Source organism: Typopeltis vanoorti, chromosome 7 (assembly GCF_054136105.1).
Source record: "Typopeltis vanoorti isolate ZY-2024b chromosome 7, IOZ_Tvanoo_1.0, whole genome shotgun sequence".
Lineage (NCBI taxonomy): Eukaryota > Metazoa > Arthropoda > Arachnida > Uropygi > Thelyphonidae > Typopeltis > Typopeltis vanoorti.
This window is the reverse complement of record NC_143555.1, coordinates 70,404,254-70,420,850: the sequence shown is the minus strand read 5'-3', so window position 1 is coordinate 70,420,850 and position 16,597 is coordinate 70,404,254. Positions and strand designations below refer to the sequence as shown.

Genomic DNA, 16,597 nt, shown 5'->3' with positions numbered 1-16,597 from the left:
TGAACATTCCTTTAGCAGATGGGCTGATATTCCATCTGTCCCTTTAGACAAATTCTTATCCAGGTTATGCAACAGCTCTTCAACCTCAGTTTCATGAAACCCCTAACTCATCATCAAATGGAGCATTAGCTCTGTGCACCATGTTACATACACCTGGTTGATATATCTTAGCAAAGTGAGCACACTTTAACTGAACAATCTCTTTAGCTTCCAACACTAGAGCACCATGTGCATTCAATAAAGTTATTCTTTCACATTCTTTTTTCTTTTGCTTGCAACATAACGATAAAATTCTTTTCGATTGCCTTAGCTTGCATGGCCAATTTCTTTTCATAGTCTGATTTAGCTTTCCTCACAATACTCATTACTTTTCTGGCAAGAGTTTTATATATTTCATAACTCCTCTCACTGTTATTCTCACGATATTCTTTCCACATCATCTTCTTGTGGATCTCTTGCTTAATAAGGTTGCACATCCATTTCACTTCCAACCTATTTATTCTTCGGATACTAGGGATACATTCAGATATCACCTCATTTAAGCACTTTTTTTTCAAAGATTCCCATGCATTGCTGACATTTTTTTTCAGTAACTCATGCCATGAACCAGAGATAGTATTCTCCTAAGTTGATCATAATTTCCAGCTTTATAGTTCAGCATGTAACCTGTTTTAATCAGCGCATCAATACAATTAGATACTTCCCAAGAAAGCACAGCACGATCACTGTCACCAATTGATTGTAAAATAGCCATATTCTTGTGTTATGACAGAGACCCCTTCTGACGCTATGGGCAAATCCAACACTCTTTGACCTTGAGTTCTTTCTCTCACATGCTGCTTGAGCAAGTTGTCTTGCAACAATTCAATAAATTCCTCTTTCTTATCATGAGATTTCTCTTCTACCCAATTAGTGTTTTGAAAATTAAAGTCACCCATAATGATCATTCGTTTGGTACCCATAAGACTAAATTGGCGATGCATTTCTCTGTCCCCTGCAGTTGAACCGCCAGGTCTGTAGCAACACCCCACCATATATTTCATTCTGTTAACCTCCACTTCACACTAGATAGATTCAAACTCATAGCTACATGGGACATTGTTGCCATCATTGTTTTCTTATGTTTCTACCCTGACTTAAGTCATCTGATGTGATTAGTAGCACCCCTCATCCTCTCATATCTCTTTTGTCATTCCTAAAATTAGTATACCCATCACACTCAATCCCACTTAACATAGCTGATTCTGATAGCCAGGTTTTTCTAATGCCAACAATCTTAGGCCACGTCATATTCAATTAAGCAATGAATTCAACCCCTTTGTTTCTAATGCTCCTGGCATTTGTGGATAGACATAATAAATTACCCCCTAGACTATTCTTATAATTAGATATGCAATCTATTTGGTCTTGTTCTAGAATTTTCTCTTTTCCGCCCCCAGATATACTTAAAAGGTCCGAACCCAAAGCATATTGTTCTGATCCTTTTCGCCTTCGCCACGTACATGTTCGAAGACATTCGTATCTTTACCACTTTGGCATACCATAGCTGAACTTTAACACACATTTTTCCCATCCCCCCCCCCTTGATGATCTAGTTTCCCTGAATTCTTGGTATGATACCAAGAAGTAATTTCTCCAGGCTTCTAATGCCAAATGAATTCAAGTGCAGGCCATCCTTCTTATACAAGTGCTTTCTGCCATCAAACACATTCCACGCATTTAAAAATTTGAATCCATATCTTCTACACAGCCTGTGTGTGAAATCATTTGCTATCATCGCCCTCCTTCTTAACTCAGTATCTGGGTAGTAATCCTACACTGTTTACTCTCTCGCATTTCTTTCCCTCTTCTTTCAACACACCTTTCGTATCTTCTCTCATACTATATTTGTCACTGCTAAATTATTTGTACCTACAAGAACTACCATCTCTTTTACTTTTCTTTTTTAGTTTTCAATTGTTTGTCATATTTTTAATTTTCACTCCCGGGAAACTAGAAGTGGTGACTCCTTCTGCAAGCAAGTGCAAATTTTAAAATTGAGTCACCATACCATATTACCTCTTTTTTCTTAGATTTTAATTGGCTTACCTTGTCGTTATTAATATTTTGATTACCAAGTTCAGTACTTTTCTGCCTGTTCTTGTTCTGATCCTTTTTCTTATCTTGTCTAAGTTTAGTCAAGACATTTTTCCGCCTTTTCCAATTCCCTGGTAGATTTTCTAATAATTTCTTTTAATCAAGATATTTCTAATATCAGCTTATCCTCAGATAAATTATCATCATCACCGCAGCAGTGCTTTTGTTCATCAGGACAAACTGAGTAGCAACAACTCAAGCTTTAGACCCTGCCTTATTACGACGAGTTTTCGGTGCCATTTTTAAGAGTAGTCAAAACTAATAATATGTCTGCAATTATTTTATAAAATGCTGTAGTACAATTATTATTATTATTATTACCTGACTCCTCCAGGGAGGACACCTACTCTACAACTCTGCCTCCACCAACGAACAGCAACTACACTAACGCCATCTATTGCTCATCACCACCACCACTAGTATTTTCACAGACAATCGCAAACATCATGCCAATGGCAGGATTCAAACCCACAGCCTTTTGGCTGGAGAATGGATGTGCTAACCACTCGGCCAGTCAGGCTGGCTAATACACAATTAAATCTGAGAAAACAATCTTCTTCTTCTACTGCGCGTTATTCCCACTTCCCATGCAGGGTCTGCGTGTTACTTTAGATGCGACTTCTGGTTAGTACTACTCCCAACCGACCCATCGCCTGGTCTGCAGCTGGGGGGGAGGATATATTTTTGACTGTAGAGGCGTATGTTCATGGGGCCGGTTTGCCTGTTTGCGGGATGAAAAACGCCAGATAAACTGGCGGAAAAAACCCTACTGACTGCGCCCAAGACCGGCTAACTTGGCTATGCCTGAGGAAGATCCTCAAATTCCTCACGTCTACAACGGGAATCGAACCTGGGACACTCCTTCCCCAGGCATATGGTTGCGAAGCGCAAAGCCACTAGGCTAACCACGCGGTAAATCTGAGAAAACAATAAATCAACAAAAATCACAAATATTTCAGGAGCTCTCTAGTAGCACGTCTTTTTACTGATAGCATCGACACCCAATCATCGAAGTCCACATAAAAATTCCTCTCATCATGATAAGAATCGAACTCAGGTCTTTTCCAGTCAAAGAACTCAGTGTCCCATTGCTCTTTCAATCAGAGAGTAGGAAAGTTACAAACTAAGTTCCACAGGGTTCAGTACTGGGACCATTACTGTTCAGTTTTTGTCAATGATATTGTTACTGGACTACAAGAAGATATACAGTTGTTTGCAGATAATGTGAAGCTTGGAAGAGTTAATAATAGTGCTGATGATTTTGGCTCTTTAAGAGGATTTGAATAAGCTGGAAAGGTAGGAAAATGAATTGGGATGTCATTTTAATGCAACAAGTTATAAGATTTTAAAATTATTTGGATTTACAGATGGGATGCTTCATACACTTGGTGTATGAAGTTATACTGGAAAAAGTGAGGATGCAAGGGATCTTGGAGTGATTGAAGATAAAATTTGAACTTCAGAAGACATATCATGAAAGATACTCAGAGAAATGCTGCAATGAGGAGGACATCTCTTTTCAAATCTTGGTGACCAGATCTGAGCACAGAAATCCAGACATGGTCTGATCTGAAAAGAGATCAGATAACCTTGTAAAGGGAGGGTGCAGAGACAGATAACATACAATATTGATTATGAGCATGGACTGAAGGAGATGTGAACTACAGTCTAGTGAATAGAAGATGAAGGGGGAGATATAATCAAGGCATTTAATATGTTGAAATATTATTATGGAATTGACACGGAAGATTCCATAATAATATTATTTCACCTAACTGCGGAAATTGCAAAGAGGAGGGAAGTTGTAAGGAGTAAGTGTTTAGCATGGAGAGTGGTAGGAGCATGTAATGCATTACCTGAGAAAGTGATAAAGGTGCAAACAATGGATAAGTTTGAGGAATGGTATGATAGACTTCATGTTATCTAAGGTGAGCTTCCTTTGATGAGTGTTATGACAATAGAGGTCAAGAAAGCAATAATCCTTTTCACATATATGCTCATTGTAATTCTAATCAATTGGTATCAAGATGGCAGCAATTCAACAAAAAACTTACATTTTATAGGATGCAAAATTTAAGTCGGTGATTTGTCAACAAATCTGTCAGGTTAATTCACTTAATGCTAAACATATAAAGTAAGAGTATATATATAACCAGTTTAAAGAACCTGACAGTGTTGAGAAACATAAGTCTACAGGATTTCTCGCATAAGTTGATGTATTAAAAAAAGGGCTGATATCCTGATCATATGCTGTAAGTTGTTTATTTTTATTTTTTTCTGTTGGATTTTACCTGAAATGTATACAACAAAAATAACTTCATTGCAGATATTCAAATGCAAAATAGGAGGTGGTTGTGTACACATTTACTCCAAAAATATTTGAGTGAATGTGGCCATAGCTGAGTTACAGGTTTGATTTATTTTATTTATTTATTATATTATATTTTTTTAAATGACAGTCTTAGTTACAGAAATTTACGAATCCATAGTACATCAGTACCATGTGTGTGCCCTGCATTATATAATTCAGAAACCCAGTTTTACACGAAACATGGTAGTTTTTCACACATCTTCAGGCCTCAGATAAGCAGGATGGTAGATTCATACTGGTTATTAAATCATTTATGAACTGAAAGTATTCACCCACACGTATGCTAGTGGAATTCAAATTTACAGCTTACTATAGGTCGGAGAGAGAGAGAAAGCTATCTAGTTTCCTTTTATGTGGTTCCCAACCATGAAAAGTTACTAGTAAACCTACAGTATATTTGTAACATGTGTGGGCTGAGGTTTTTTTTTCTTCTCGATTTTATATATTTTATTTTTATGTATTTATTTTTTTTTTTCATTTTATTTATATTTAGATAGTCCAGAAACCCTGCCCTAGAAACCAAACATGGAACTTTTTCAAGCTACTTCACACCTCCAGTAAGTGGGGTTGTGGGCTCATCTCCCACCTAAAACTAGACCAACTAGACTAGCAATGTAAAAAACTTGCATTCTAACTGAAGAGATTATAGTATATGTTATTAATATAAAGGCATCTCCATGGTGTCCCTAGATTCATCATTGAGAGGTTTGCACTAACCATTATTCACACAATGCCTATCACACACACACACACACATATATATATCCCTGGAAGTTACGAAAGGAAACTGTGAGCAAGAGGGTGAGGAGTGGTTGAACCATGGAATGCATTGCCTGATGGAGTGGTGAGAGCGAGAACGGTCAATGAGTTTAAGGAGTGGTATGATAGACTTTGTGTTTCTTAGGAGGGACCTCCCCTTGATGAGTCTTGATAGACTTTGTGTTTCTTTGGAAGGACCTCCCACGATGAGTCTTTTGAATCCATGGAGGCCTGAATAATAATAATAATAATATATATATATATATCAGGGGCGAATATTCCAGGTGAGCGGTACTCATCCACAAAATATCAGTATTACCCATATTATATTTTTGCATTTATTTCCATTAAAGATCCCCCCCCCAATTGTTTGCAGACCTCGTGCAATTCCTGAAATTGAACACAATATACTGTACTAATACTTCATTGTCCTCTTCACGAGGGTAATAAAGCATTAGCACTTCATGAAGAAGGCACTTTTCGACACGTAAACATTGTGCCACATTTGCGTTAATAGCCCATGTATCCTTTCAAAATACATACACCTTTGCGCCCTTTGAAAAGATGTAAAGAGAGCACAGCGGGTCAAATTCTTAGCTTTCTAATATTTTTAAACTGCTGAGAAGGCAGGGCTGGGCGAGCTAAAATTTTGAACTCACCTAGCGGCTGTGATTGGTTATTGTGTCAGCCAATCCAATTGAATGTTGTCATTTGTCATGAGTTGAGCAATTATTATATCCAATGGCTTTATTACAAACAGCTGTTACATATATTTTCTGTAACTGAAAATTTGAAAGTGGATGTTAGGAGAAAAAAACTAAATGTTTTTCTTGCTATGCAGTATAGCATCTGTTGAGGTTGCAAAGTTTTTTTAACAGTATAGAGACATTTTTATTCTAGTCTTCAGAAACAACAGACAGTAAAAAAAAAATCTATTCCTGAATAAAAATGAATATTCTGTGTATTATAAGACATTGATCTACAACAAAATACCAGCATATGTGAGATTGATAAGACAGAAGAACCGCTGATACTAAAAAAAAAAAAAAAAAAAAAAAAAAAAAAAACTGATCAATGTAGGATTCTTGAAAGTATGGATAATTCCGATAATGATCAAATGTTATGTATACTGAGGCTCAGTAAACAAAAAATTTCTTGGAAAGCGGAGCGAAGCATACACAAACCAGAGAAATGCACATAACATGGGCAACAAATTTTACGAGATGATTTGCTGCTCCATCAAATGATATTTATTCCTGCCATTCTCTGTCTCCTCGTAAGTTTTTTTTTTTTTTAATTATGCCATCATAAATTCACTTATTTGTGTCTAGACTTTATACGATCGTGCTATTTGCTCTACCCAGCAACTTATAGGACACACATATCACAAATGTTAATTATTAATAATTCGTTTATCATTAATGAAAGTATTTCTACTCGCACTTATTCTTTCATATCATTTCCTATTCTAATATGTCTTATAAATGATGGGTCATATATTTTCTTCTTTGAGTATTTCAAATATACCAACCAACTATAGCATTCTCCTTCATTGTTATTTTCTAATAAATCTTAAAACAAACAGATTATTTCCCCACTCTATGCAACAGTATTCAAAGTTATCCTGCAATAAACCCCTCATTAGGAGGGGACTCGATCCATCCTAGGACGGATGAAAAGACACACAATTGAACCTTGAACAACGTGGGGGTTAGGGCACTAACCCCCACGTTGTTTGAAAATCTGCATATAACATTTGGCTGCCCAAAACCTTAAGTACTAATAGTTTACTGTTGGCTGGAAACCTTACTGATAACATAAACAGATTAACACATATTTTGTATGGTATGTGTGTATTGTATACTATATTCTTAAAATACAGTAAGCTAGAGAAAAGAAAATGTTATTAAAGAAAATCATAAGAAAGTGAAAATATATTTACAGTACTGTACTCTACTATATTTATCAATACCATAAGTTTACGTCGTCTGTCAAGATAAATAATATGTCTGTCAGTACCTACATCAATATTGTCTTATATGATACAAAACACTAGATGTTATATATTACTAACACTAGTGATAAAAAATGAGAAGATAATGTGAAAAAGAAATTATTCATATTTATTTATGGGTATAACAATTCATTCATTGATAATGAAGGAGCAGTATGATTGCTTTTATGGTAGCCTACTGTAGGGTTTCCCAAACTTCTTGCTAAAGTGGAGCCCTAAAACAAGAAAAAATTTTTTGCAGCGCCCTCACAACTCAATCTTTAAAATAAACATGAAAACAAGGAAGAAATCAATAAACACTCGCCATTTTACAATTTAGTGCGCTGTAAATTAAAAAAAAAAAAAAGTTCATTTTAATGACTACAGTGCAGTTGTTGCTTTGAGCCGCAGAGTTTTTCAAAGTCTCGTATGATGGATGTAACTTGTACCATCATATCATTTTCTGAATTTAGTCTGTTTCTATGTTTAGTTTTAGTAGCTATATATTGTGAGAATGTCTTTTCACAGCGATGTGTTGTAAAATGTATCAAAAACTTCGATTTCATTCAATTCATTAATTAAAAAAAAGTGAATGTTTGTAAACAAGATTTGCGGAGCCCTAGAATTGCATTTGTGGAGCCCACTTTGGGAAACCTTGGTGTAGTGCAATCGATACGATTGTTTTGCGGTAGCCTAGCTTCTACTCTAATGAATGAATTGTTATAATTTTTTAAAAATTTTATGCTAATTAATTTAATTAATTAACAATCATTTTATACAGTAATAATTTAATGCTGCAGCTTTAAGCTTGTTTACATTTCTCTCGACTGTGAATGGCCATGTACGATCTGTAAGTGTTTGTGTGCGTAAGTTTTGATAAATTTTAACTTTTTTTTTAAATAATAGATCTGTGTATATTTTATGGTAGTAAATGAGTATCAGTGGGATTTTTTCCCCAGTTTATCCTGGGATTTTTCATCCCACAAAGCAGGCAAACCGGCATTGAGAACTTAACACTACAGGACATCGGATACACTGGGGCATAGGGCTGACCACCTTATCCTGTTAACAGTTTGAGGTCTGATGACTAGTAAACCCTCGACACCGCAAGGTAAAAGGAAGATGAGATGAAATGATAAAATAGATTAGTATATACATATATTTTATGCATTCACGACATACCTTTTTCTTAATTTTTTTGAAATTTCTAAGCTATGCAATTTGTCTGCAAATTTTTTCAAATTGTCAAAATCTCTAAAAAATTTCCAATATATTTATGTAAAAAAAAAAAAATGCATATGAGTGGATTTGCGCAGTTCAAATCCGTTCTCTTCAAGGGTCAACTGTATATCTAAACTCATTCATTCATTCACCGCTTTCCAAGTAAAAAATTTAGTCTTAATACACTTGCTAACAACCATGATTTTATGTAACTTCCAGAAATCACCTTTGTTCTCTTCCTCTTCCTTCCTGTCATATACTGAAAAATTTCTGCATCTGCTCTATAAAATCCTTTTAAACTTATGTTTATATCGTATCTTTTCTCTTCTGCCCATCAGCCAAACTTTGTAATCCATGGATATATCCTCACAGATCTCTACACATTTAGATGTGGTAGCAAAGTCTTAAGAAGAGGAATAAGGACTTCCTTCTTAATACTTTTTGTGTGTGTTTCTTAATGCCTTGATGATCCTTTGAGCTATTTTGTTCCACTTTTGTTTTAATGTTCTTTAAACTTCAACTCTTTGTTCACCATCACCCTGAATTTCTACCTGTCTATTCAAATTATCCTGTAGGATCTCTACACCACCTTCTCCTGCCTTTCCCAGTTTAGCATATTTGACAAACAGTTGGATATTCCTCTTCCATTCATTCTCAAATATGATTAATGTTAAACAACATTGATCTAAATACAGAGCTCTACTGTCATGCCATTGATCACTTGCATTCCGTTCCACAATATATTACTCTCTAATATCTATTTATTAGCTACTCTTTTATCCATTCAGTATCATGTAAAATGCTTTTAACAAAGTCTGGCAGTACCATTAGCCATATCAAACCCAAATGTCACATTATTCTAGAAAGTAAATTACTAAGACAAGACTTTTTCTTTGCTTAGGCATGCCTACCCCACCAATGTAATATTCTATCTACCCGTTTCCGAAGTTTATCCTTAATGAACTTTTCCAGTATCTTAATAACCTCTCCTGAGCAACTGATGTCCATAAATTGATGCCCGTATTTTAGAGCTACCCTTTTATAATGGACCTACCTTGCCTTTTTTCTACTCCCTTGGAAGCTTCTCAGTGCTGAGACTTAAAGAGCTTGATTAGGAACACTGCCATTTTGCTTGCACTTTCTCGTTACACATGGGACAATATCCCATCCAAGCTATGGCAGTATTCACATTGAGCTTAATATCCTAAACACATCCTGTTCATATTAATATATCTGTGCTCTCATATTTGTCCCTATCACATCAGCCACTGCATTATACAAGCTTAGATGATACATCTAGGAAAGTAAAATTATCACAATAATTCAACCATTTCATCTGCTTTTGTCACCTCCCTACCATTTGTTTGTTAAAGTTATCCTTCTATAATCATTCTTCATTTTACTTGCCATATAGTGAAAGAACTCTGGGATTTCCTTTTAGCTTGCATGGCTAATTTCTTCTCATAATCTCATTTTGCCTTCCTTACCACGCTGATCACATTTTCTTTTTTTATAGGTCTTGCTTGATGCTATACATCTATTTAGCTTCCACCTTATTTATCATCCTGATATTGGGTATGCAGTCTGATACTGCTCTTCTCACAACCCTGACCAATTCTCCATGCACTGTAACATGCCTCTTGAGTTTTTCATAATCACATAGGGCATTTCTTAACTGAAAAGTCCATGTGGTTAGTCACCTCCAATGTCCTGATTGATTGTATGTTCAACCATTGGCAGAAACCCATCCTTGTTTGTAGTGCTTCTTGCATTGCAATATGAAGTGCATTATCCTTTTAGACTTATATGTATCCTTGAATTCTTTAATATTTACAAGGATTCCTGCATAAATCATCCTTTCCACCCTGTGGGAAGGAGGTTTGTTTTTATAATGCTAGATCACCAAAATGAAAGACTGTTATAGATTTGAATCTATTCACTAACTAGAAAAACTTTTTCTCTCCCCTCCCCTCTCTCTCTCTCTCTCTCTCTCTCTCTCTGGCACAAGCAAGTTAGGGTTCCTCTCTCCTCCTCCTCTGCCCTGAAAGTCAGGTTTTTAATCTCACATCTCAGTAAACTTTGTCATAGAACTCACTCTATTTCAGACATAACGTACACATGCTAGGGTTTAAGGCCACAAGAGGGCAGCAATAATCTGTTATAATCTCTCTATCCTGAAAGTCTCAGTTGACTAAATATCTTTGACCTCAGCTGTCAGTGATGGCTGAAGAGTGGAGATAAGCTGCCCAGCAGTCTTCAGAATGTTAGTTCTGAAAGGCAAAAGAACTCTGGTTACTTCTTTCTTGAATAAAAGATATTAGATGAGTTGTTTGTTTATTTTTATTTTATAGAGACCTATATTCAGCTTTCTTTGGGCTTTCTTATTCTCATACTTACTAACTTCAAGGGTGCTGGTACACACCTGGTCACATGGGCATGCTCACTAATAACTCTGATTTTACACATTCTCTCACTTTTCTAGATGCTTAACCCAAAATCCATTTCAGTGCAAATGATTAGACATGTTCTTTTTGGTTATCAACTTCACCCCATGACTCAAAACTTCACTCCTACACCCACACCTAAAAAAAACTCTTCCTACACAGCTTAATCTTTGATTCATATGCAATTATGCCCTTACCAATAGAGTGACCAAATTTACTTTCTTACTAATTTTTATATTGTTTTGCATTTCTGTACCTGTCACCTTTTATATAATTCCTTCTTGCCAAAACTGTTAACTCTTTCGTGTTTTTTTTTTTTTTTTTTTTAACATTGTCATTTACTGTTAATGCTGCAAACATTACTGTTATCTTTGCACCAAGAAAACAAATGTTGCATATCATGGAATTTCCATGCAATTATCTAGTTATTCCTTTTTTTTTAAAATATTTTTCTTTCTCTTCCCTCTGCTATATATATATATATATATATATATATATATATATATATATCATTGATTTTCCAGTCACTTAATAAGCTTGTGCTTTGTCTTGCAAAAGACTACATAAGTACTGCATTTCTCTCAGTATGGTTGCCTCTTCATTCTTCTCATTTTCCCATCACTTCTTAAACTTCTTTTGATCACTATGTTATCTTTTTCTGACTCAAATTCCTGTTATTTGTATTTTGTTCATCTTCATTCATGCCTACATTACTCTCTCTGTTCTCTATGAAACTCGCATTTTCATGCAAGTTTTTCACAAACGTTCACTCTACCGTTATCTGGCTTTTACATTCATAGCACTTCCTACTCTCTCTCTCACTTTTTGATAACAAATACAGGTAACCCTCAGTACTTATACAACGCGGTTTCGATATAACATGGTCTACAATTTGTAGTAACCCTTTATCTTTTCATATATTTTTCACTGCATGACTTAAAAATTATATTTATCTTTGTTAAATTTGTGTCTGCCCATAACGCACATGTAGTCATAAGTAGCGAATTTATATTAGGGGAAATACCCTTTAGCACACATGCACGTCAATTGTTTACCATATGGATTGTTTATTGTTGAAAATTGTCTTCTTTTTCTCCTAGGAAAGCGCATTAAAAATTATAAGTGTGTTAATCTCAAGCTGTATATATTCTGGTGAGTTACATAATTAATATGTAATGCTTTTTTTTATGTAAAAAATTTCTTTTTATGATAATGGCCACTAAAACTGCAATGAAAGGGAAAAAAACCAACATTGAAAAATCCAGGAGTTGTTGCAGGGACTTTGAATTTAAATAAATCAGCAATTCAACGATTTGAACAATCAAACAAAATGAACTTAAAATTTGAGAAAGTGTTATTGCTGAGTGAACGGTAAGTGCAGAGCGTAAGCTCGTGTACACGATATTCTAATAGAAAAAATGGAGAAATCTCTAATGATTTGGATACAAGATAGCACTCAAAAGAAAATTCCTTTGGATGGAAAGCTTATTAAACAAAAAGCTTACAAAGTTTATAAACATTTAAAAGAACTTGATCAAGATTCTTCAGAAGAAAGCTTTCAGCATGGATTTTGTGCCAGTAAGGGTTGGTTCACTTTAAAAGCAGTTTTCTTTGCATAATCTTAAAATCCATGGAGAATCAGCAGATGCAGAAGCTGCTGAAAACGAAATTATTGAATTGATGGGGAAACAGATTTAAATGAGGAGGAACTAGTACACCTTAATTGATGACGTCAAACCAAATGGCAGTGAAGATTCTGATTGTGATGAATCCGTTAAAGAATTCAGTTTAAAGAAATTAGCAGAAGGATTGGACTTGGCAAGAAAATTAGGAAGTTATTTTATGGATAATAATCCCTCAATGGAGTGCTCTAGAAAATTCACGAGACAATTTGATAGTTTTTTAGCTCTGTATTATGAACTTAATAAAAAATTGCAGCATAGTGGTAAGCAAGGTCTTATTACTGACTTCTTGATAACTAAACCAGCCGAAGTATGCAATGAGAATCATACAAATGTTGTCCAAGAGATTTCAAGTGATAACGTCTAGCCACTCGTAAATAAACAACATCTACAAAATGTTATTTTTGAAGACAGTGATAACAATTAAAATATGCACTTTATTTTATTTTGCCTAAAACATTTCTGCATTATGTGCAATGAAGTTTGCATACAATTTGTAAATTTTATAATGTGCCGGCTTGGTTGGCCGAGCGGCTATCTTATCCGCTCTCCAGCCAAAAGGCTGCGGGTTCGAATCCTGCTGTGGGCATGGATGTTTGTGATTGTCTATGAAAATACTAGTAGTGCTGGTGGGTGGTAAATGGCATTGGTGTAGTTGTGGTTGGTGGATTGAGTGGTGGAGACAGCGTTAAGAGTAAGTGCCCTCCCTCGATGAGTCTTTGGACTCCCTGGAGGTGTCAAGTAATAATAATAATAATTTTATACTATGTATTTGTTTCATAGTTTGTATGCTTTCTTAACCTACATGAATTACCTGAATTAAAATATATTTATGGCGCGGTATGATAAACTGTGTGTATAACAGCGGACCTCCCACGATGAGTTTTTGATTCCATGGAGGTTTTTTATAATAATAGTAATAATTTTTTTATTGGATAAGTCATTGCTATTTATATCATTTAAAAAAAAAACTGTTTCGGAACATATCCCTACTTTTTCTATGTGATCTGAGTTTCGCATAATGCGATTTATATAACGCGGCATTTCTATGGAACCTAACATCTAGGTTATACGAGGGTTATCTGTATATCACACTCGCATGCATGTCAAAGAGTTTCTTATATGTCCTGTTTTTGTTAGCTATGCTGTTGTCCATGACATTGTTTGAATACAATATAAACATGACTATTTTAATCTATCTATGGTGTGTAAAATTACTAAATCTTTTCTTTTGTAACTGAATGTAAATATTTTTATTAATTTGCTTAAAAATATGCATATTTGTTATTAAACTTTTTTTCTTTTACTATAGGAATTTTTCTACTTGCTGATGCTCTTAAACTTCTTTTGATCACTATGAGTGATGATAATGCAGATCCTGTTAATAAAGGCAATTATGTATTATTGTTAGATTCAAAAAATGACATAGTACCACTTAATGAAAGTGCCAAATCAGAACTTAACTGTGAGTCTATGGAAATGATTTGTGATGCCAGCAGTGGTAAGGTATCTAAAGAAAATCATCTAATAACTTCAGAGAATTCACTAACCTATCTTGAAGACAGTCTAGTTACCAGTAATAATGAAGCCTACAAAGTTGACGGCAGTAAAAATTCAGATACTGCCTTGACATGCAAAATCTGTGGACTTCAAATGAAAAATCGATCACGTCTCCAAAAACATGTACAGGTACATACTGGAAGAAAACCACATTCTTGTCCAATATGTAAAAAAGCATTTGCTGAAATGTATAATCTTAAAGTTCACATTCAAAGTCATGATAAAATAGCACGGTATCAATGTGATAAATGCGGTAAAACATTTACGAGCTCTGCAGGTTTTAGAGAGCATATGGTGAACCACGACAAGAAAAAGCAGTTTCAGTGTCCAACTTGTGGGTCTTGGTTTAGCACTACTCGAGGCATTAACAGTCACCTCAAAATTCATGGTGATAGAAGAATGCATACATGTAAAGTTTGTGGAAGAGAATTTAAGCATCCAGCATCTCTCAAAACACACATGCGTATTCATTCTGATGAACATCCTGTAGAATGCTTTGAATGTGGACAGCATTTTAATCAAGAGCACTGCTTAAAAATTCATATGGCAAAACATACAGGAAAAGTAGGATATCCATGTAAAATATGCAAAAAACAATTTAAACATTATAAAAATTATAAATATCACCTGAGCTTACATACTCAAAATGATCCCATTTATTTCAAAACAAACGAATGTGATTTCTGCGGGAAGAAATTTAATAATTTCGGTCATATGAAAGAGCACAGAAGGCTCCACACAGGGGAGAAACCATTTGAATGTGATAAGTGTGATAAAAAATTCACATTTTCTTATAGCTTACGATATCATCGTAAAAAATTTCATGCTGATCGTGATCTGCTTCCAGTTTCTAAAATGAGACATGCAGAAACGTGAAATTTAATTTTGTTCTATCACTTACTTGAGTATATATAAATAGTTAATATCCATTCTGACAAGCATTAAAATGACAGCAAATGGACTTAGTCTTTTAAAGCATTCTCTTTCATTTCTGATCTAGAACACAGTCCAAAAATCTTTTTCATTAATGTACCAATAATTTACAGATTTTTTTGTATTTATTTTCTTCCAACAAGATATTCTTCTTTGACAGATGTTTAATATTATTGACTGTTATTGAGTTAATGCAATGAACTTTTCTTGTTGGGTTAAAAAAAAAAAGAAGCATAATGAGATTATAAATTAATTTGTACTACAGAATTGTATGTGTCCAGACTTTACTCTGATGAATATATACTATAATATATTTATGCTACTGTTCTGATGTACAGAGAGAGATGTCAAATAGTCTTGCCATTTTTTGAATTTGCACAATTTTAATTATATGTGTGTGTGTGTGTGTTTAATTTATTTATACTTGTGTATATGAGAAACCACCCACTGTTTGCTTAATTATCTGAATTAATGAACTTGAATTCAGTTTCCCCCTACCTCCTAGCAGGCCTGTTGCTTAATATTATCTGTTGGCTTTCCATGAAGGTTTTGAGCTTCTAGTTAAACTGCCCAAATTTACTTGCATTGAACAATTTAACTATAGGCTTGAATCAGCAGAGTTTTGAAATAAGCAAATATTTGCTTATTTCAAATCTTGCAAATTATCATAGTTTGGTTAAAGTTAAGTTAAACTCACAACTACTGCTTGTGAATGCTTTGGCAGTCATTGACTTCAGGGAAAGGTAGAATTGATGGTGTGGTTAGTTTGGGTCTCCCGCAATCAGGTGCCCATGCAGTAATAAGTTGACGGATAAATAATATAAAATCCATAGTGTCATAAAAATAATCAGGGAAAATAAAGTATGTGTAAAATTGTATTATGCTTACAAATGCAATGCTGTTTTTGAATAAAATTAAATATTGTTTCTACAGCTTCAGAAATGGCAAGGCTTTTGAAGTAAAACAGTAACAGAAAGAAACTTGTTTCATTACTGTATTAAATATAACACTATAATGTGTGAGCATAATATGTAAATATAATTTGTATACTGGATTCTGCTCCAACATTTACCATAACTGGATTAAAATAAATACATGTAACCACAGTAAGAATGAAAATCATTTTAATACAAATATTTCACTCTACATCTTATATAACTTTAACAGTGCAGAATAAGAACAAGAAAGTAAACATTCAAAGTAACTTGATATAACGTGTGAACATTGACTATCGAAGATGCGTTCATGTGTATGCTAGGGATTAAGACAGTATGTTATTGGGAAATTGAACATTGTGTAAAGAAGTGCGTATGCTGTATATGAATTTAAAAAAATATATGAAATTTAAATGTATGTATCTGAAACTCTAGGGCGATTTGTATTTCTTCTGTGGTTGTCAAGATTTTGAGAAAAATTGGTAAAAATTCATATACAGATGAGGGCAGTATTATTTATGCAGGCCACCATGGATTTGTTAAAGGGCATTTGTTAACCATGC

The 16,597-nt window shown here is 34.5% G+C and overlaps 1 protein-coding gene across 5 annotated transcripts in view; it reads left to right on the top strand.

The window, feature by feature from the left end:
* Positions 1 to 16,206, top strand: part of LOC150104766 (uncharacterized) — a 29,244-nt gene extending 13,038 nt beyond the window's left edge. For all 5 annotated transcript variants that reach the window (XM_090395952.1, XM_090395953.1, XM_090395948.1 and 2 more), the window contains exon 2: positions 13,919 to 16,206. In XM_090395952.1, coding sequence (XP_090252078.1) covers positions 13,963 to 15,042 — 1,080 coding nt within the window. In that variant the 5' untranslated portion in view covers positions 13,919 to 13,962 and the 3' untranslated portion in view covers positions 15,043 to 16,206. The remainder of the gene's footprint in view (positions 1 to 13,918) is intronic.
* Positions 16,207 to 16,597: the final 391 nt, after the last annotated feature.